The sequence below is a fragment of the Temnothorax curvispinosus genome, unplaced genomic scaffold, assembly GCF_003070985.1.
Source record: "Temnothorax curvispinosus isolate PA1 unplaced genomic scaffold, ASM307098v1 QBEX01000525.1, whole genome shotgun sequence".
Taxonomy (NCBI): domain Eukaryota; kingdom Metazoa; phylum Arthropoda; class Insecta; order Hymenoptera; family Formicidae; genus Temnothorax; species Temnothorax curvispinosus.
The window spans coordinates 2,297,405-2,319,592 of NW_020210305.1; the positions used below are offsets into that span (position 1 = coordinate 2,297,405).

Sequence of the window (22,188 nt, forward strand, 5' to 3'; positions counted from 1 at the left end):
CGATCGAAGGGCGCCGAGAGAAACGCTCCGCTCCACTTTCTCCACGATTTCTCGAGACACCGTGGAAAAAGCGTATGTTCCAATTTGTAGGCGCTTCGCGCGCTTTCACAGTCTCGTTTACGACGTTACGTGGGGAGCATATTGTTTCCCCTAGCAAATACGATACCTGTTCGACGGCGAATAATGTTTGCGGAAGCCGTGGCTGATCCGGCAAACGTACGAGTGTTTTGTTCACGGTAAAAATATTAATTGAAACGATGATCGCATCCAAAAATACAAGCTATGTTCTGCGTTATGTTACAAGAATTTTTGACCATTGTACAAACGATTTTGACGAAATGTTTTATATCCTTTTTAGCTAAAGAGAGAGAGAGATAGAGAGATGATATCTTTATTTCAAACCTTTACGCGCATGTCTTTGTCGAAAAATAGAGATATATTACAGAGAGAGGGAGAGGAGACAGAGGGGGGGGGTCGTGTACGGCATACGCATGGCGCAGATTAACGTAAAGTGCTTCATGCGACGTACGTGCAATGACACTGCATACCATATTTTATGGAATTTGCGCAAAACAAGTATCCATGTCACGCTTTAATACATAAATTCTGTCGAGCTTGTGGAATACCGTCGCCGTTATCCATAAATTAACGGGTTATCCATAAATACATAATGATAAATAAATTTCGGAAAATATAATAAACAATATTATTAAATATAGAGATCAAAGCCGAATGCCGCGGAGTAAAGGGATCCATGAGGGTTGCTTGGACAGAGATACACGTCTCGAATCGGTTCTTAGTACCGCGGAAACGTCTAAGAGAAAATGTTTTCTAGCGGGATAAATCGTCCGTCATATAAGAATAACAGGAAAGTTTGAATTCAATATCGCAGCGTCGCGTCGATTCTCGTTCGTAAGTTATTGAGTTTCAAAGTGCAATAGTCAATTCGACGGTACGTGCCGCGCGTACACTGCCGTCGCCGATTCGCCAGCGGTCGATGTGACGAATTTTACTTCCGAACTTTGAAATCCAATAACTCACGGCTCGGTCATCGAATCGACGTGTTACCGGACGGTTTGCCGAGTTTCGGGCAAGCTCATCGCTCTTCATGCGTTTCGCTCCTTGCGACACACGGCAGGCCCTAGGACGCCGAATTTATGGAGTTGGTTCGACGATGTATATCTTGGCATTAGATATAAGGTCAAAGCGACGGTAATCGTATCTTATAGTGTTAAACCTATAAATTTCGTTTGTTCAAATTTCGTAAAGGCAAATACGTCAAAATGATTTCTCGCTACGTAAAATGGGAGAGAGAGAAGAGAGCTAGTTGTGAACAAGAGACATTTTTGAATAACAATATCTTCCGTGTCAGTTTAGAGTGAAGAGTTGTCGTTTTTTCGAAAAAAAAAACCTGTACTATGAACGAGCAATAGAGATATTTTTCAATCAATATATATTTTGTCAGAAAAATGACAGTTTTTCATTTAAAATTGATCCCAAAAAAATTATTTTAAAAGTTCCTCGTATTTAAGAACTACTCCAATTCACACCAAATTTTTTTTGTGACTGTTATTTGAAAATTGTCAAAATTTAATTTTATTTTATCATTGATTTCAAATAATATATATAAATCATAGATTTAACTTTTTTGTACTTATATTTTTATAATTGTATATAAAGAAAAAAGGCGAGGATAATTTTTACAGAATTAAAACAGATTTTTTTTTAAATTAAACATTTTTTTTTTAAATTAAACATTAAAACATTTATATGATATATACTTTCATTTGTTGTTAGAGAATAAATAACTATTTTAGTTCAAATAATTTTAGTACAAATAATACAAAATTGAATATTGTTTGCAAAAAAACGAAAAATAACACTATCTATTTTTGTCAACACAATCGTAAATATTTTTTATCATAATACATTTTTCATTATCATATATTTTGTTGTTATACTGACTGCAAGTAATTTTTTTTTTTTTTTTCAACATTTCCGCGGTGATATCTTGCAGTGCTATCTTGCACCGATCATATTCTTGATCATTAAGTACCACATCAATTACGACGTTTAGATCTACGACGTGTCGACTAAACGTCATTACACCCATCCTCCCTTCTCTCGTTCGCCAAGTATATAATTACGCTTTAATTATCCTCCGCTCGAGGTGATTCCGCGGTTACGTGAAAACGAACGTTGGTGTGCGCGAGCTAAACATGGTGACTACACAACTCTTACACAAACTAAACGGTATGTACGTAGTACACGTCCACGCGGCACTTCGATCGAGCCTTCCTAATAGAGATTCCGTGAAGCTTGTCGTTTCCTACCGGAAGAAACTTCGATTCCGTGATAACTTAGGGTATGCAATTACCATCCATCTAGTGGATGGCATGGGTAACCGGGATGGTCCCGACCCAAGGGCCGAGAAAGGGTGAGAATGTATTGGAACAGACAGATCGCAGGCTTATAAATCGACAGTAGATAGTAGAAAATCGTGACCTTGATTGCACAAAACAGTGATAATCATTTGCTGTTATTTTACAATAATACTTTACTTTTATCTGTTCAGTTACCATGTTGACCCTCTATTGATCGGCAAGATCGATCGTTGTGCGCTATAGGATAAAATATATTAATTTAATTAATACATTCATTTTTATTAACGGATAAACAAGTAAGAAGTTGAATGTATAAAAATGTAAGAAATAAAGAGATAAGAAATAAGAATACTTGGATCGAGAAATAAAAAATAAGAAATGAAAAAAAAAAAGACAAAAATATTATGCCATTTAAAAAGCAAACGAACATGTTAACATTCTCAAAATAGAATTTTAAACCTTATCCTTTTGATGTATCTGATTTCTCGTCAACGTATTTATCGTTACAATTTGCTATTGTCACAAAAATGATAATAAACTAACCGACCGCGAATCAGCTATCGAATACCAGACAACACAAGCCATATGAGTCGCACGTTTCATCATGTATTCGTGTCGCGAATACATACTGCGAAGGGCTGATCGATCTGTCACGTATATTCCGGGCGCACGCAAAGGGGTGGAAAATCCATGGCCTTTGGTAGACCTTCAAGGTGCTCCCTTTCTACGTTGGGCGATCGCTTCTTTCTTCTGTTCCTTCTGATCCTCTCCGTTCTTTCTTCCTCCTCCCATATTTGATGACGGATCGTTCAGCTGAAACGAGTTTTGCTGACTAACGGCTCGTTGTTTCTTTCGTTCTCCGCGTCCCTCTTCTCTTTTCGTTTTTTTTTTCCTCTCTTTTTCCCCTCTTTCTTTTTCTCTCCTGACGGTTTCGATCCGTCGCCACAGCAGCAGTAGCAGCAGCCATCAACGTCGGCGATGGAATTCCGATCGGAAGATTAGAGGAAACGATCGCACGGCAGTACGGCAGTCGTCCAGAACGTCTGTGTGAAGAACTTACGCGGAGAAATCTCGCGAGAGTTTACGAGTCTCACGGTCGAGTTAGGGACCGAGGGGCATCTTTTTCCGGCAGGAAGAAAGTCGTGGATGAGGAAGGGAAAAGGCGCGGCAGGAGAAAGGGCGAGAAGTTTCCCCGCACGGACCTATCTCCGCGTAGGCGAGTAAATAAATAAACTACGAAGAGACTCGAAAAGTATCGAGATTTCTTCGATCCGACTTGCATCTCGCAACCCACCCTCCCTCCCCATCACCGTACCCGTCTATCCACTTCCTTCTTCTCGTGGTCTCCGCTTTTATTTGTAATTTTATTTATCGTTTTCCTTTAACATTAACCGCAAACTCGATACGTACTTTATTGCTTCGCTTCTTACCGATGCTTTTATGAGTTCCGCTTACACGATTTACCTTCGCGGAGTAAATGCGACGAGAAACGGTCCCGTCTTCTGTATTGTCTCTTCTGTGACCGCATTTCCCGCCGGGTTTATCCCGCCGGCTCTTCTTTTCTATTTTTCGTTCGATCTCCTCGCGTATCTTCCTCTCTACGGCACTACTACCTACCGCTCGCGGTCTTAATAATTCCAGATGGAAATGGAATTTGCACGCGCTCCCGTATCCCGTGCTGTCGATGCAACAGTGATGGTATAGTTTTTCGCTTTCGGCGCACGTGTAAAATCTACTATCCGTTGGGAGGTCTAGTCCTTCATTACGATCTACCATTTGCGTTGTAACGAACGAACAGCGGGTTCCACCGCACACCGCGCTACCTGCACGCTGTGCATACATATAGAGAATTCACGCCCGCTGGCTTGGAGCCTGGGTTAGTATACATTAGTGATTATGCCGCGATATTTCGGTTTTATTGTGCGGTCCGTATATACCGTGCGCGCGAATTATTTAGCGAGTCCTACGCCACCGTACTCTCTACCGATCATTTATCGTTGTTATGCCGCGACAAGAGCATGCTATTGCAGGAGATCGTGTTACCAGACTGGTCACTTCGAAAAATGATAAATTTAGCCCTCGAAAGTCTTCTTTACGTAGGCGTAACTTGATTAATGGAATAAATCAATTAAATTATGGAATGCAAGACTAACGTAATCATGACCGATGCAAATTGCGAAGGCCAGGCAAACTGGAAGGAGGTTCTAAAATCCAACTATGTAACATGTACTTTGTCTTTCCTCTTAATGTTATCTGTCGATTATTTTTAACATTGTAAAGCTGAATGTTAAATAATCTTAAGAAATCTTTTTGTATTTTTTTAAACAATAAATATTCTATTCTATGTTTTACTATGTTTGATAAATTAAACAGGATATATCTCGTTTCTTTTTTTTCCTTTCAATATATTTAAATTTCTCATAAAGGTCTTTTCACTAGTTACGTATTTTTGTGCTTTTGATGAAAAACACACGGCTCACCAACGTACGAAAATATGTTGCTTTATTAATAGTGTAAAATTAATGTACGGAAATACATTTTGGCTTCATGCTGTACGCTTCCAGCGCCACGGTATACTCTCCCTCATTCTCTATTTTTCTGAACTTCCGGTCCCGAAAAAGAAAGACAAAAACGCACCGTCCTCCGTCATTTTTATCGGAGGACGCTTTTAAAATGCGCGCATAATATAAGAGATAAATTATCTGTACACAACACCAGCCAAAAAGATTGTTTTCTCAATTTTCAACGATCCTAAACGTAATGTTTGAAGAAAGGTATTAAAGATTTTTAACGAAGTTCGCCGAACGAGATTTTGTTAGGTACGTCGTAAAATCGGATGTTGTAATTGGAGAGAATAATGAGGGAGGCTGTGCCGGAGCGAAAGGAAGGTAATAGGTATGCCGAGAGGAGAAATGCAGAAATTATGTAATGAGGGTAAAGTAGCGTCTTGTTTCAATGAGATACGCATTATCTCTCTTGCATTATCTCTCTTATATAAAATAAGAGTGTGTATATCGATCGATAAGTCGCAGAACACATCTTAGCGGTGCGCATCTATTTAACCCGGTCGTATGCTTTGTGAACAAAAGCAGGCAAAAGTTTTGACTTTTCACAACAAAATTCTCCGTGATATTTTCATAATTGAGTGCTTTATCGAGAAAGAAATCAAATAAGAAATAATAATTGTTTAAAATTTTTTTAAAAACGTGAATTTCTCTTTTTTTTAAATATGTAAGGCCATAAATTAAAAATAACGTGTTTTTATTATTAATACATTACGCATATGATTCTCTCTTTAAACTAATTAATATTGATTAATACTAACTTTAAAGTGATTAATACTGACGTCTATATTCTTTATAGGTAATTCAGAAAGATGTCAAATATAAAATAAATTATTTGTCATATATGAAGGGATATTAAATCTAAATCTAAAATTGTTGATTTAATAAAATCGACAATTATTTAATAATTGTCGACATTTATTTAATAATTTGATAAAAATTACAGTATCCTAATATAGAAATACTATTCTGAGATTCGAACCCACTTCCTTTTCAAAGTGCATGTATGTCGTTACGAGGGGATAAGATCTTCATATTACATTTATAAGATGAAGTGCCACGATAATCTGACAGAATTACACGCACTACTGCTGACACTGCAACTATTTCGCGCACGCAGAAAGCAGTTGACGTTTGCGTAGCTTATGGCGAACATTCTCACCTGCATTCTAGAAGCGCGCTCCTGCCCCTGAGGGTGTACGCCGGAACATTTATGTGAAGTAGCTTCAGAGCAGCGACTGAAACAGAAAAAGAGAGAAGTTCGCGTGAGATCGCATAAATGTCAATTGCGAGTATATACGTCGTCGCCTGGGGGTGCTATCGATGCGATGTCGCCAGAAATGCACGACAACGATTCCTCGAGTGTTCGATTATATTGCCGATAATAAAAGTAGGTATATAAAAAAGATACTTTTTTCGGAATAAAAGCATCAAGAAATGATGTTTAGTTCTAAATATATATAAGCATTTAGCATAGTTTAAACGGAGTAACTGGGGGAAAAGACGAAATTTTAATCGGAATCGAGACAACATTATAAACTATTTATCGCTACGTTAAATTTACAATTATATATAACAATACATTACACACATACATCACACTCTCTCTCTCTCTCTCTCTCTTTCTTTCTCTCTCTCTCCCTCTCTCTCTCGTCTTTTAAGTTATTCTATAGTTCTAGATTTCCAAGTTTCTAAGAGAATAGATAAAGGAGCTGTTGCAAAGGTTTACTTGTTAGATCAAGTTAGATCAGAAACTCCCGAACAAGTGCTCCTTCAATATTACTCGCTACCGATATGTAGCCCGACTTGAATAGAGAACATTTTCAAATGCGAGACTTCCTTTCACACTTAAATCGGTAAATCTCTTGACCCACTGCCAAGCGCACAATAGAAGTATTAAAAAAAACGGTACCACAGTACTCGACCTATCGCGGATCTTTTTACAAAGAAGTATCGCCCCGACCTTCGGCTGGAGCTTTCAATAGTGACGAGGGTCGGCAAAGCTTGGAAAATTGTGCCGCGATTGGATGATCCAGAGAATTGGAAGTAGATCGTGCTAGATGCTCAAATAATGGAAGATAGACTTTGTTAGAACGTCTTTCGTAGTTTGCTCTGCTTTTTTACCTTCCTTCATCTTCTCTCCTCTTGACGTGCTTGCACCAGAATTCAACGATTTTTATAAACCAACTAAGATCCCCATTTTAATAATCAAACGAGTTTTCATTCCACCAGATAAAACTACAGAGAAATTGCTGAGCAACATAGAAGGTCTAAAACTCGACTCTTCTATTTTTTAAGCGTAGCAAACTATATGTATACGTAGAGTACATAAGTATGCACATGTAACGACTAGTAGAGGTCGGTATCTAACTTTGTCGTCATTGCCGTTGTCGTCGTCGTCGTTGTCGTCGTCGCCGCTGTCAGAAGAACGGGAATGGATGTGAAGAGCAAAAAGGTTAAGAGCAAGAATTCCTAGGCAGAGACGAGCTGAAATTTTCAGTACCAGATTAAATGTGGAGGTTAGAACATTCCAGACGCCCGTGCCGGTCTTGTCTCGTAAATGTAACCCGTAGACAGTTCATAAGACGAAGACGTCGAATACATATTAATTTCAGCGTATAAGAATAAAGCCAGAACTATATTCCGTGAGTGACAGCAATGAGAGAGAGAGAGATGAGAGTTTATTCCATACTCAGATTAAAACGGCAAAATATTGATGCGTGTAAAACTTTGATAGAAGTTGATGGTAACAAGCGCTACTTTGCGCTCCGGTCACTCTATCGAATCAAGAGCAAAAAGTGTGCGTATTAAATTATAAAAAGTAACGACTAAAATTACTCAATTTAAACTTTAAAATATTTAATTGACGTGTAAAATTAAATTATAAAGTTATTAATATTGCAAATCTAATAAGTATTGATAGTTTATCATGCACTCTCGAAGCTATGAATGGAAAGCTATGAATATCAATAGAATGTCAAACGTCTACTTTATAAATATATCATTTCAATTCTCCAACTTCCCGTCACACGACGAAGTATATTTCACTTCTCGCGACCCAGCCGCAATGTCTATCTTCTTACCCTTTTGCCGGCCTGTCGATCCTTTGGAGCTTTCGATGTCTTTACTCGACATGGTAAGTACCAAAATTCGAACGTCACTTCGAAGTTTTCGCCCGTCCTAGGACACGTCTAAACAGTTTAGCCAGCGACGCGCGCACGAGAAACGTCGGGCAAACCGAAACTTTCTGCGGAAACCTCACGAGCTTCCGTAATTGGAGAAGGGGAGAAGAGAGACGAAGAAGGACTTGGTCTGCTTCTCGATTCTGCATATATCCGGCAAAGTAAACTGGTAAACTGGTAATGTTCATCTGGTGGAAATTGTTATGCCCTGTCAGAAGCAAGCTACGGGTGACGTAGGTCCGAGGCGAATCCGAGTTTCGAGATCACCCTAAGAGGATTAGATAAGAGAGAACTGCCCACAGCACACCAGTGTAACACATTGTGTGCGGTTTTTAGGGCATTACGAGCGAAAATCGATGCTATTCTCTTCCACTCCACCGTATTTTCTGAAGCTACAGCACTTATGAGCTTAATCCTTGTACCGTTCCAAATAAATTACATGTCGTGATTTAAATTACGCAAACGTATCTTACTTGAATATTAACTCTCCTCTTTCAAAATTACAATTATTCATCATATTAATTTTTTCTAAACACGTTTCTTTTACTTGATATTCTGTGGGCATATCGAATAGCGTCGGATAGCGATTTGCGAAGCAAAACGTGAGCGTAGGGTTATCCATCCACGTGATTGTCATTGAAGTCGTTAAAATAGAACGGGTCGGCGCAGTTGAGCACCGAACAAACGGGGAATAACGAACGCGTTTTACGTTAACGATGTGACGTTACGCTGTTATCCGCAACTCGAGAAGACAGTAACTCGATTGTCAATGCATCGAACGAGCATAAAACTCGTGAATGTCCGATTAATTTCGTAGTTTAATCGCGAGGACGCGTTTAACGATATTTGCGTCTTACCGATCGTCGCCGGTTCTCGTTTCACTACGCGCATCCATCGCCTAACAATAACGTCCTCGCTTCCGATATGTATTCTAGCCTCGACCGTTGAATTATATGATCAGCTTCAAGAGAGATAAACGACCTCTCTCTGGACGAGTCATCTTTGGTCGTGACGCCGGCCGAGAGAGCGCGATTGTATTCCATCGAAAGGATCGTGCTTCGATTTGGCTCGAGAATTAATTGCGCCGGGATTCGACTTTGCATAGCTGTCGGAGCCGTCGCCTCTTCACGAAACTCGGTATGTTCGGGAGAACGATTACGAATATCGTAGACTCTCCGCCTACGATGATTTAACAATTGTACTAAAATTTGCATTGAGAATTTTGAACAATCGATAGTTTACTTTCTTGTGATAACAATGCCTCGCGCCGTCTGGAGATAGCTCGTAACAATAAGATTATGGATAAGCTTTTCTTTGTATCTTTGAGTCTTTTTTCTTAAGAAAGAATTTGAGGATATGACAATCTTTTAGTAACAAAAAATAATTAAAATACAGATAATACAGAAAACAATTAAAAAATTAGAAGCTGGAAGATAATTTGAAATAAAAATTAATATCATGTGACATTTGATATTGCATTTATTCTTAAATATGCTTATTTATTTGTCGGTTTTTTACGTTTATCATAAATCTTCATCTACATTAAGAATTTCTTTGTACGACATACACAATCTCACACGGATAGAGACTTTACGCGACAATGCCACTTTATCAGTCAGTGTAACCCCGAAACTACCTTGTTCTTGCTCTAAACGACATTAAGAGACACCCTTCGCGCGCGGACTATGTATTACCGTGTTAGCGCGAGTTATGTTGTTCTTGTACCAGACAATGCGGAGAGCGCTATTTCTGAGGATATGACAGGCTAATTTCACTGTAACTTCCGCGTTGATATCCTTTCCGTAGAATATTTCTAAAGTTGTTAAATTTGTTCAATTTTTTGTTGTTGCTTCACAAATTATTTTCAAAAATTAAAATTTTAATTATTCTATTCGCCTATAATAACATTATTTTTATTTTCGCGAAATCTCACAATCCGCTTCGCGAATTATACAGACATTGTCACCTCGGGATCCATTATTAAACTTTATGTAGTTTAACGTAGTCCGCGCAATCACAAGGCTCGAAGTCTCATCTCCTTATCATCATATTTCACGTCGGAAAGTGAGATTGTAGAATTTTTAACAGGGTCTCGATGAATATGCGTGTTATAACATACTAAGACCCAGAAATGAAACCACACCATAAAATGTGATAGCTCTGCATAATGGACATATGCGCGGGGAGGAAGCATAGAGGAAGTGGATAGAGGAACGACGAAAGAGGGTAGGCATGCCCCGTTGCAGCAGGACTCTATTTTAATACTGACTTATCTAACAGCGGCGTAATAACGCACCTAAAAAAGCGCTATCGTTAAAACTTCTTGCAAGTCGGGGCAGCACACCGAGGTATCTTTAATTTATGCAGTGTCCGCGTTTCGGGCGTTACGAGAGTGAGAAAGAGAGCGAAAGAGAGAGGGACGGGGAAAAGAGAGAGAGAGAGAGAGAGAGACAGAGGGAGAGACAGACTAGCCCTCTGCGTTACGGTGGCTTTCCCGGAACGAAGTTGAAATTCATTATAAGCAGACATTAATTTTACGCGGATTAATAACGACGCTTCCCTGTCCTTTATCACAGGCGGAACACCGTGAGTCGGCGCCGACGCGACGGCCGACGCCGCGTCTCACCCTGCTGTGTTTTAATTAATTCGTGCCACGCGCACGTGTTTGTGTAGCCTGTCATTTCGTCGCTGTCTTTCAATTGGCCGAAAGAGACGCGACCGAGCGAGGGATGCAAAATTGTAGGGTAAAAGTCAAATACCGGCTAAATGCCACAAATGATGTTCTGGGATTACAACAAAAAACATTTAAAATTCCGTATTTACTTACAAAAGATATCACAAGAGCAGTAATTCAGTATACATTAAGCGCAGCTTACAGGATTTAATTAACACATAGTAAATAAGAAGATAAAAATGTGGAATATTAAGATAGATATGTTAAGACACGAAACTGTATTTTAGATGCCTTTCTAGAAAAAATCTTGTTTACTTCGCATTCCATTCTTTTTCTCTTTCTCAAATGCAAAATGTTTTTTTTTTATAATAAAAATAACATTTTTAATGATTAGATGTCATTTGATTCTTATTCTTTGGTTAATAAAACTCTCGTCTATCATCCAATCTGTTCGCTGTCGTAAATATCAACAAACCGCTTGATGAGACGAAGCCAAGTGCGTGATCATCAAATTCACCTCGGTAAATCGAATAATGACTGCGGGTATGACAGTGAGGAACCGAGCGGGCGATTTTTGTTATCGCTTCTAGTAACGGTGAGATAGGATCGCCTAATTCGCTGTTTCTGCCGAGTTCAACAAAACGCGCTTGTTGTTCCTCGGCGAATTTACCGCACTGCGCCGTTATCCGAGCAAACGAGTTGCGATGTCGAATCGATGATACTCGCCTGCGCGTCATCGTTTTCGTGCGATCCGCCCCGAGACCCCTGGCTTTTCAGAGCTATCGGCCCGTCGTCGTCATGCCGCGGTTCATCGCGTGCAAACGCTTTTTCCTTTCGTGCCCTTTTGCCCGTACCATTTTTGCGCGGAATCATTACCATAGTTACGCCAGAGCTCCGGCTTTATTTCGAAAATTCCGTTCGGCGAATTCACGCGCGCTGATCGGTTTCCCTCTGTTTTCACCCATTATATCATTGTCATTGTTATGTAATCGAAGCGGGCAACGTTATCTCGCGACCTGATATACGGATGCACCGTCACTGGCCTATTTCTCGACGGCGCCTACATAATATGTAATTACACGGTATGTAAAACGAATATTAGTTATTCCACTTGCACAGATATTGATGTATCACAGTTCTTTGTTCTACCGCCTGTGCATAACAGAAGAACAGTGCCCTGAATAATTCAACGGCACTTTCCGCGCGACGTAATAGTCGCTTTGTCCCTGACTCGCGGCATTCAAAGCGCTCTTCGCTCTTACTCGCACGATCATTGTCATCCGGCGCCAGAGAACAGACTTATATACACATATAAGTCTTGATTCGATGTGTTGGCAACTAATTGACGAAACAGCTACGTCGGCCAATATAAATTTGCCATGTCAGCCGAAACAGTGCCGTTAATTTTCTCCGCATCATCAATTTTTTTTCCACTTAACGAGAATTAGTATCTATCTCTCCAATCTTGAATCTCAATATTGAATGCATGACATTAAGATATGTATCTCTGGGATGTAGATGCATATGCATCTTCCATAAATTGTATATACGCATCTAAGAGATATATGTTGCGATTTTTTTATCTTTTAATGTAACCTAATAAGAATAAATTTCTCTTTTTTTACATGTAAAATAAATAAATATTAAAAACTATGATCAAGATTTTATTTTTAATGTTTCCTTAGATCATTAGATCCCTTCTTTTTATCTGACATTAGTTTCAAGGAATAAAAACTTGCTACATTTTGATGAATTTTAATTGATAAATTTAATGGAGACGATTATATCTGTCAAAAAGAAAATTGAAAATAATCCCTGCAACGATATTCAACTATAATATGGGTAACCTCACGATTCTATAATATATATGTGTGTAGAGATTTAATTTTGAAGAAATTGCTTCGGACGATCTCTTAACGAATCGGCGGAAAAAACTGAGGAAAGAAAATCAGTCTAAAGTAGTTCTGTCTGGAACGCGAGATTAACGAGAATAGCAAGAACGTAATGTAAAAATACACAAGCAGAAAGAGAGAGAGAGAGAGAGAGAGAGAGAGAGAGAGAGAGAGAGAGAGAGAGAGAGAGAAAGCCCAAGGAATCGAGTATAAAATTGTCCATGGTCGCGCTCGCGCGACGAGCAATAGGGCCTTTGTCTGGCGACCGGGCGGTTGAAATAAAAAATAATTAGTCGCTTTCAGCTTCTAGGCGATATAGTACCGCAAACTCCTTTGCGCCAGAACGGACGGTTAAGCTTTCTAGCTTGGATAAAGGAGGAATTAACCGTGGAAGTCCTTTATATTCGTTCGCGACGTTAAACGCGACTTCTATTGACCCGGCTTCCAACGTTCATGTATTTCACCACACTAGATTCCGACAAACGTTTGCCAATTCATGAAACATGATTGCATCCTTACGGTAGTTAAACATAATTAATTATTAGCTTTTATATATTTTTTGGTCATTAAGTCTGCAAAATAGATAAAAAAATCTTTAACGACAAAAGATAATACTGTAATGAAAGCGATCGAAAAAGAGCCGAAGTTTTAAAATTGTACATTTTCATATAGTAAAAGATATAATAATAACGCAAATTGACAAATATAATAATAAAATGAATAAATAATAAAATATATGAAATTCAAATTCGTAAATGACGAAAATGGACATAAATTAGTTAGAACATTGATATTCAAGAGAATGCATTAAGGTACCACCACGCTACGCGATAATATTTAGTTTGACTGAATAATTTGATTATCTGAAAGCTTATCATCCTATCACAATAATTCGCTTGAGGACCTAGTGGTAAAAGTTATAAGTGCTTCAACGTGCGCGGCTATAGTTGTTTTAGACTATTCTACTTATCACGCAAGAGGCCCGCTAACTCTTCCCGGTCGTGTGTTCACATCGAACAAACTTTACGTGTATTCTATTTTCCGTCGCTTTCCTACATAGTTATTCTAGCGGCGATTGTACCGACCAGAACTGTCTTCAAACATTTGACCACCGTCGACCACCAGCGAAATATGATATTCTTAACATATAAAAAAGCGAGAGTTAAGTCGCTGAAAAGTTTGTGCATTAATTTCTCGTAAAGCATTAAATAGTAATCTTCACTACGTTATCAAATTACTGGTGAAAATGCTGCTTGATGAGAAAATATTCGCGAGCAGGTGGTTCGCAGGTAATCTTTTCCTAAAGTAGAAATGTTCACAGAATAAGTCCGGTACACTCGAACTACCGATAAAAGCATTAGTGCTCGCCTGATTAACGGGCTCATGGTTTCAACGGAGTTCTACGGCAGATGCAGAGTTTTACGTTACAAGCGCGATGGTCACGTTGGATAACTGTCCGCCAATGACAAGTCCATTTCTTTTACGAGACCGCACGTTTGATTAACCGAACTAGATTGTATCCCAATAAAGAGAAGTACCTGACAGTTCCCTTATCTTATCCCGTACCACCTGTCCGAATGGGTTAAGACTCGTATCTGGTCACGCTACACGAACTGGGATGCTCTCCTTATACGTAACACTCGTGCACTCGGAATTAAAGCCACGGAGAATGTAAGGCCGGGGACACGGTAAGGCAATGGTCGGCCGGCTGACCGGGCATTATCGTATTCAGATGAGCTTCACGTGACTAGAAGAGCGACGCTCGACATTAACGTTTCCATTATAGCGATACGACGTACCGCGGACTCTCGTCCACGGCTGTAATCCTCGAGTTTAATTGTCGCGCCGGGGACAACAGAGAATAGCGCGATACGTTCTTCCCTCCTTCCCCGCCTGCGTTTCGCTCTTCCGTGCCATTCCGAAAATCGTCGCTCTCTCGGGCGCGATCCAGCTATGAAAAGTCCACGATTCCCGGCTGTGCACTTTTCACGGCTGTGCATCGTGGTTACTTTGAAAGCATACTAAATGGTAAATTCAACGGAAAGCGATTTGAGCAATCTCGGTTTATTGTGAAAAGTTTAGCCAAACAGATATACAATTATTTGTCTCTTTCAATTTTTCTAATTGTCAGTAGCTGGCTGTAAATCGGAAATAATAATTTGTAAATAAAACATTTACTCTGCTTTTATTCTTAGAGTATATAAAAAGATATAGATATTATTATATTTTTTTTAAGACATTACTTGCTCTATCGTCTAGGTTTAGATCCCTGGAGTTCTAAACTCGCCCAGCTCGCGTAGATAACCGCGGTAATATTGCGAGAACGAGAATAGAAACAAATGCCGATCGTTCGCGTTATTATAGGTAGCAAAGATATTAACCACGCGCGCGGCGTTCACGTTTCCTGTCGACGTAGATATAGGTAAACCGCGCGGGCTAGAATGTATGCTCTCGCTCGATACGATCCTCGGTCGTCTAATTACAGATACCTATGGGAGAAACGTGATATCTATAGAATTATTTCTCCTTTATTCGTCGCGGAAACGAGCGCATAATTAGATATCCGGCCGCAGGAAGTTCGAGCTGATGCGACTTTAAACTGACGTCTGGACTCGCGTTTCGCCGAGGATGATAGTAGATAGAACAACGATCGTTAACAACGGTTCTCGCACGATTATTTCGACGAACCGACGAAATAATTGTACGTACCGTGAGAATAAGTTTCCAAAGCTCTTCCAACGTGAATTCCATACTAACGCGCGCGCACATCGGAGCTCCCATGCACCGTCTGCTCGAAAGTTCCTATTAAAAGCCTGTGAAGATAAGGAAAATCCAGCAAAATTAGATCAACTCGTCTCAAAGGAAAATTAATAACCCTGATGAAAAGATTTTTCATTTTCTAAAAAATTTTGATTTATTTCTTAATGATTGCTTTCAATCGTATATCAAGGTGTCTTAAATCTCGATTTTAAAAATTCAACGATGGACTTTACAGGGAACTTTCCGGAATACATACACATTTTGAATTCAATATAAGATTTTCGAAATATGAGATGCAAATACAATGAAATAACCGATATTCTTATAACTGGTTATCATAAACTGCAACGATATATTACATATCGATACTTTCTTTTTCTTTCTCTCTCTCTCTCTCTCTCTCTCTCTCTTTCTTTCTTTTTGCATCACTATCTGAGAAACTTTCTCTTGTGGTTAAACTACTTCAAAACTCAATATCGCTGTTTCGTTACACGCCGCTAAGATACGCAGGTTACATGCACGACTGCATACTGGCAGCCGCATTGCCTTGACATTGACGAATTGCCACACGCTTTGCTCTTCTCGGAATTTAAATGGCACCATCTACATATCTGAAAACGAAAGCTTCTCAGCTGGAAGACGAGAAAATTTTTCGAATAAAATTGCTTCCGAACATGCTTTATTCACCAAGCTTTTGCATTTAATTGTTATTAATTCCTTTTCAGTCATCGTGTATCAATCTCATTTTAATTTTCTTCTACTTACAAATCAGTCATCTTATTAAAAGCCCAAGCGATTAAAAGCTTGCCAAACACTTTGTTTTAAATGTTATGGCTAATATGTATAATATATTGAAACAATTTTATCTACAAAGAAGCTTTGGAAACTTTTATTTTATTTATTTCCTTTTTAATGAAGTACATTGGTAAGAATTGATGCTTTATAAATATTCTTACAATGATGAAATCACATAATCATAATATAAGAGAGTATAATTAAATATTATATACAGAGAGAATTATATATAAAAGAAGAAAAAAGGGAGAAATAACAGGCGAAGGCTACAATGAAATAAATGAAAAGAAAAATAAAAGAAACAATGTAGAAAGAAGAGAATCAGATTAGAGAAGGTAGACATTGTAAAAAAGCAGGAGTTAATGGACAGCTATTGTCAGAGGAAATACGTAGATATTTCCGCAGGAAAAGAAAACGATCTATAAGAAATCTATTAACAATTCTGGAGGGTCGTGAACATTTTTTTAATCAGATTGGCTCGCATAATCTCCGTTCTCTCTGATCCTCACTCTTTACTGGTCGTCGCACTGGACGACTCCGGGATATAGGAAAAATAATTGTTGCCCGCGGCTGGACAATCGTCGGATAAAGTCACCTCCTCGTCTCGTTTATGCCCCTCGTTCGTGTCCACGAACGCGTGCGCTCGCGCGCGCGCACACACGTTCACGGTACTTACGGTGATAAATTTGTCCGGTGATAAGAGTCCCGATTTTTGTCTTTACGACCCTCGGTGGGGCCTGAGGCGCGGGAATTGGGGAAGGGGTCATTTCCGGCTCATGGCGTGACTACCTCGCGCCCCCGGTGCTCGCCCGACGTGGACGGTTAGATACTACGGAGGGATCTACGTGTAAGGGGGATGTGACTCTCCCGTATAAGGTTATACAACCCACAAGTAATGCCATCGGGGCGCATTTCACCCTCGAGTGCACGGGGCATTCTCTCTTCTCCATCGCGCTCTCTTTATTTCTTTCTCTTTCTTTTTTCGTCACCTTCTCCACGAAGGGATAGGATGCTGGTTCGGATGTGTAGAAACCAGTCAATGCCGTCGGGATAGGAGCAGGGAGGTGTTACGACGGAAATGCAGAAACCGGAGACGAGGGCGTTTCACCTACGCCGAGTGAGCAGGTAGTTTTTCGCGTGCTTTATGACTATCGATTCTATCCTGCCCCCTGTGTGTTACCCGTCGCGCTCGGTGCGTCGAGACGGCTCGAGGCCGTCACGTGTTAGCTGGTGGTGCGTCCTGCCGCTGACTCAGCCGAAACGCAGGTCGGCATTAATATTAATTACCGCGGCACGAGTGCGCTCGTGGTCGCGTGGGTTGGCGTTTTTCGAAAACGCTCCAACGGGCTCGTATTCGCGAACACGATATCGTATTGACGATAATCCGACGATATTTCGCCGTTACCGCAACTAAAATGCATTGGAAAATACGCTACAATCGCGCGCTTTGAAAATAGCTTGAAAATAACAATTTGAAAATAATCCTGTGCTGTAAATCTCGTTGTGAAATCAATTTTAATAATTATACTAGATTTATTATTAATTTCTTTAATTTTACGAAAGAGAGAAAGAGAAAGAACGGAGTAAAGTACATTGCTAAGTTCCATTGATAAAATATTTATACACTGTTCTATGTACTCAAAACAGTACGGATATTTTTCATGTGCGAAGTAACACAGAAGTTGGTTACACTGGGCACGTTTCACGTGTCATTCTTTCAGGCAAGGATAACGCAGCACCTTCGCCATTGCAAGAGAAACATTTATGAGAAAGGTAACTGATGAGGAGTTTCGTATTTCTAGCGTAATGATAGGTTTTGTCGATCAATCAGATGTTAATGCTCGTTCGTGCAACAACTGTATGAATAATTCTGTCGCCACTATACTCGTAACTAATCCGAATATGAATTTGGATTAATATTAATGAACAGAATAGAAAATAATTATGACAACAGATCACAATAATTAATGCAAATGTAATCGGCACACAAATTGAAAAATTTAATTGTAGAAATTTACTTCAATTGCAAAAGAAACAAGCTTTAAACGATGAGGAATAGATGTGACTCTTTACACATTTTCAAGTTTGCAGAATTATTTAGCTGTGTGAAGATAGAATGCAAATATAATATGAATGGGAAACGTGAACGGAAATGGTACAGAAAATTACATATACTTATAAAACTCAGAAACTTTTGAGTTGATACAGCATAATACATTGTATATAAATTAATGCTAATCCCAATTGTAGGACGAAAAGTTTATACTATATTTAACTTTTATGCTATATTTAATAAATAATCTTCTTTTAATTTCTTTGCTGTTTGATTTCTAAATGTATCAAAGTAGTAATCTTCCCCAAAAATAATGTTAATATATACATTTTTTTTATTTTCATCAAGATACAAATACTTTTATATTTCCCAAAGCATTGAAAAAGATTCTAATATATAAAACCTTTTGTGTTATAATTATTCTTTACAAAGCGGGTTAAAACTAAAGTCCAATCATCTGATATTTATAAAGAGACCATCGTGGAACAAGTTGACTATACTACTTCGCATAAGGACACCATGGATGGCAAGGTACATATAACCCTTCCATCTACCGCGATAATGGCGGTATCGAGAAAGAAGGAAGGAGACTGAAGCGCGACAAGAAGGGAACGAATAGACTGCAAACAATGGGCGACCGTTTTCAACAGTGTAAACGGACTTAAATGCGGCTCAACGAGGAGTAATAACAAAAATGAAATCCGCGATAGTAATGGAAAAAGGAACGGGTTTATTCGCTAGCGATGACATCTGCGGAAGGAACAAGGTTGCGGCGGTTAGCAAAGTTAAAAATGTATTATCTCGCTCGCGATAACAAGCTATAGCCCCTTTTGATGGCGCACGAGCTAGGTGGAATAAATTAATCGCCACAAATGTCGGGCTTTCCAGTGATTCTGATGAACTTTGGAAATATGAAATTTACGTAATGTTAAAGTCACGCTGGAGCAGTATATGTGACTCTTACGAAGTATCACAATCAATAATAATTAATATCGGTTAATATATTTTTAATCTGACATCGAATATAGGTTTACATTTCTCTCTCTATAAATGTCTCAACCAGGTCACGTTAATTGTTGACGATCAATAGAAACGGCTTAATGAACACAAACGTGATGAGAAATATAAGCAAACATTTATTAAGCAATTCGTTTGTTGTTAATTTGGGTCACACAGAAGTTTGAATGATACCTTATCGGAACATTATCTTCTGCGTTATTTATGAGAGAGTTTATAGAGCTATTAACATGGAATTTTTATCATTCCTCATGTTTAATATTTTTAACGGCATGGAGAGTTCGAGTTAGCACAAGGGACAGCCATTATAGGAAGGCAATTTAAAAGCTCGAAACCTACGAGCCACTTTTCGCGAGAATTCGCATTCGCCAGATTACATTCCTCGGTACGTGCAGCTGAGAAGATTCGAATACTCGGTGCTGTTTCGCGTCGCTTCCTTAAATTGGCGATTCCGGGTGATTTGTGGAGAGCGTCGCGCGGTAAAGGCGCCTTGTAAAATCCAAGAAACCACGGTCCACCGATCACCATGGTCCTTGGGGTCGGCGATGTAACGATATTACCACCGCTTCGCGTGCCGAAAATGGTTATTTAAAAAAAGAGAGAAAAGAAGGAAGAGGAAAATCCCGACGGTCGCGTGATTAAGTTTCGCGCCTGTCAAGGAAGGGTGATATTACATTGTCGTGTGATTTCACGTGCTTGTGCCCGTGGAGTCGCGCGACTTTTCGAGTGCTTTCACCCACGAGAGAGGGTAAGTTTTCGAGTGCTTTCGTGCGACGTTCTATACGCGCCACTGATCGCTCGTCGCATAGGGTATCGCCCGACCGACGTCGCTCGATGCATTTGAATATTTAATGAGGGATCACGGTAAACAACCGCATATTACTCGTTGACTATGAGCACAGTCATATTGGTAATACCGCGTTTATTATTGGTAATACAACGATGTACCATGCGCTCGCGATAATCCTTAATTCGGCTTCCAGGAATTCTCTGTGGATTTTAGGATGTTTTCTATATATACGTCATTAACAATGCTGGTTAAATGTATAAATAAAATGTAAATTTTAGAAAATTAGATATTTAAATTGAAACGCCCGCAGGAAATTATAATCAATTCGTTAATAATAATTTATTATGCAAAATTGTTAATTTATTATTATGCATTATGGCATTAATATCAGTTTTCGAAAATAATTTTAGAAACGAAGACAGTATTGCGATTATTACGTCCTGTGTAAAATTAATTTTTTGTCCAATTAATATCTGTCGCAAGCATTATATCGCCCTCCTTATACCAATACCATAAATAGGCAACTCGATAAATTTTGGAAATTTACAATTGGATGAAAATGTAATCAGATAATTCAAAGATCAAAATCAGCTTAGAGGATAATAACACGTGTACATTGCTATGTCACGTACACATTCATCGTTTAGGCATACAATTAGGAACAAGACATTCACCCCACATTTTTACTCAAAAGGTGAAAATTTGCACATTCATGATTTTGGCATAAAAGGGATAATATCGCAGAGATATAGTCCATATAATATGTTACGTTTCTGATATAATATAACTTATCGATTGAAAATAATACGCACGTAACAATATGTGTTTACAATTAATATGAGCTACTACATGGCATGTTTTATATTTGAGTGTATTTTATATTCAGACGAATATGCTTATATTTCCATTATTGCCATTGATAATAGCGATTCCTATCAGTACTTCGATAACATGCACTATCAATGCCAATACCAAATTAACAGTTTATTTGTGTGACTTTTTAAACCTTTCCACGTTATTGACAAAGTAAGAAAAGAATTGTACTCTCGCGCGATAACAATGCTAATAAGATCATCTAATAGAAAATGGATGTGCGAATAAATTATAATATAAATACCACCGTACATTGCTATTCGATTGGCACGCGGACCTTTATTAAGCACTGGGCAAACATACTTTAATAGCTTACCGTGATCGCCTATTATAACAGTTTACAAATTTCAATTTATGTTCATGGTCATTGTTATTATAATTAGTATCAATATCATTTTCAATCGATTATTATAGCAACGTACAACATGCTACATGTTTGCCATTGTTATCGTTAGTGCTATCATTTGTCGTTATTGCCCTATTATTTATTCCATCGTTATTATAGAAACGTGGTGCGCATAGGGGAATTAAACATCGTTTTATTTGTATATATAAAGATGTTCTAAGTTCACCAGTTGAAAAATTATATTATTCATAAACTTTAATGTTATAAATCGGAATAATTCTAATCAAAATAAACATAATCTAACATTTATAAAAATCTTCCTTTCCTACGGTCCTTTATAATCATATATTCTCCGCTAGCATTGTCGGATGACCGACTTACGAAAAGGAGTCGTCAAACGTATGGCTTTACTTTCGGCGAACAGACATCGTCCACGGAATTCGGGATTATTCTGGACCATGGCCAGATTCCTCTCTCCATTCTACAGCGTTTGCAAAATGCCCGTGTCTTTTCGCTTACCCGTACCTGTATCTAGCAAAGATTGGTGGTCGCGCTTCATAAATTTCAGGCATAATATTCTCGCATTTTAGAAAAATTTTGTCGGAAACCAACAAGTAGACGAGGCATCTTGAGAGGTAAATTTTTATCCCGAGAAGCGCGAGAGCGGTGCTCGCACACCGAGCGGCGTGTGCCGGCTCTCATGAAATATGAAATTTCTCGCATCCGTTGCAAATCACGGAGCATCCCTAAAAATTCAGCGAAATGTTACGGACGGGAGCGCCAGACAAAAGTGGTTCTTTGAAAACTGGGTTCTCTCTCTCTCTCTCTCTCTCTCTCTCTCTCTCTCTCTCTCTCTCT

General features: G+C 38.9%; 1 protein-coding gene and 1 long non-coding RNA gene across 3 annotated transcripts in view; one reads left to right on the top strand and one right to left on the bottom strand.

Annotated features, from left to right (window-relative positions):
• LOC112454707 overlaps nt 1-22,188 on the top strand; it is a 218,199-nt gene that overhangs the window by 157,830 nt on the left and 38,181 nt on the right. The window lies entirely within an intron of this gene.
• LOC112454691 (cell adhesion molecule 2-like) overlaps nt 1-22,188 on the bottom strand; it is an 82,980-nt gene that overhangs the window by 42,818 nt on the left and 17,974 nt on the right. For both annotated transcript variants that reach the window (XM_025016210.1, XM_025016219.1), the window contains exon 3: nt 6,111-6,186. In XM_025016210.1, coding sequence (XP_024871978.1) covers nt 6,111-6,186 — 76 coding nt within the window. The remainder of the gene's footprint in view (nt 1-6,110; nt 6,187-22,188) is intronic.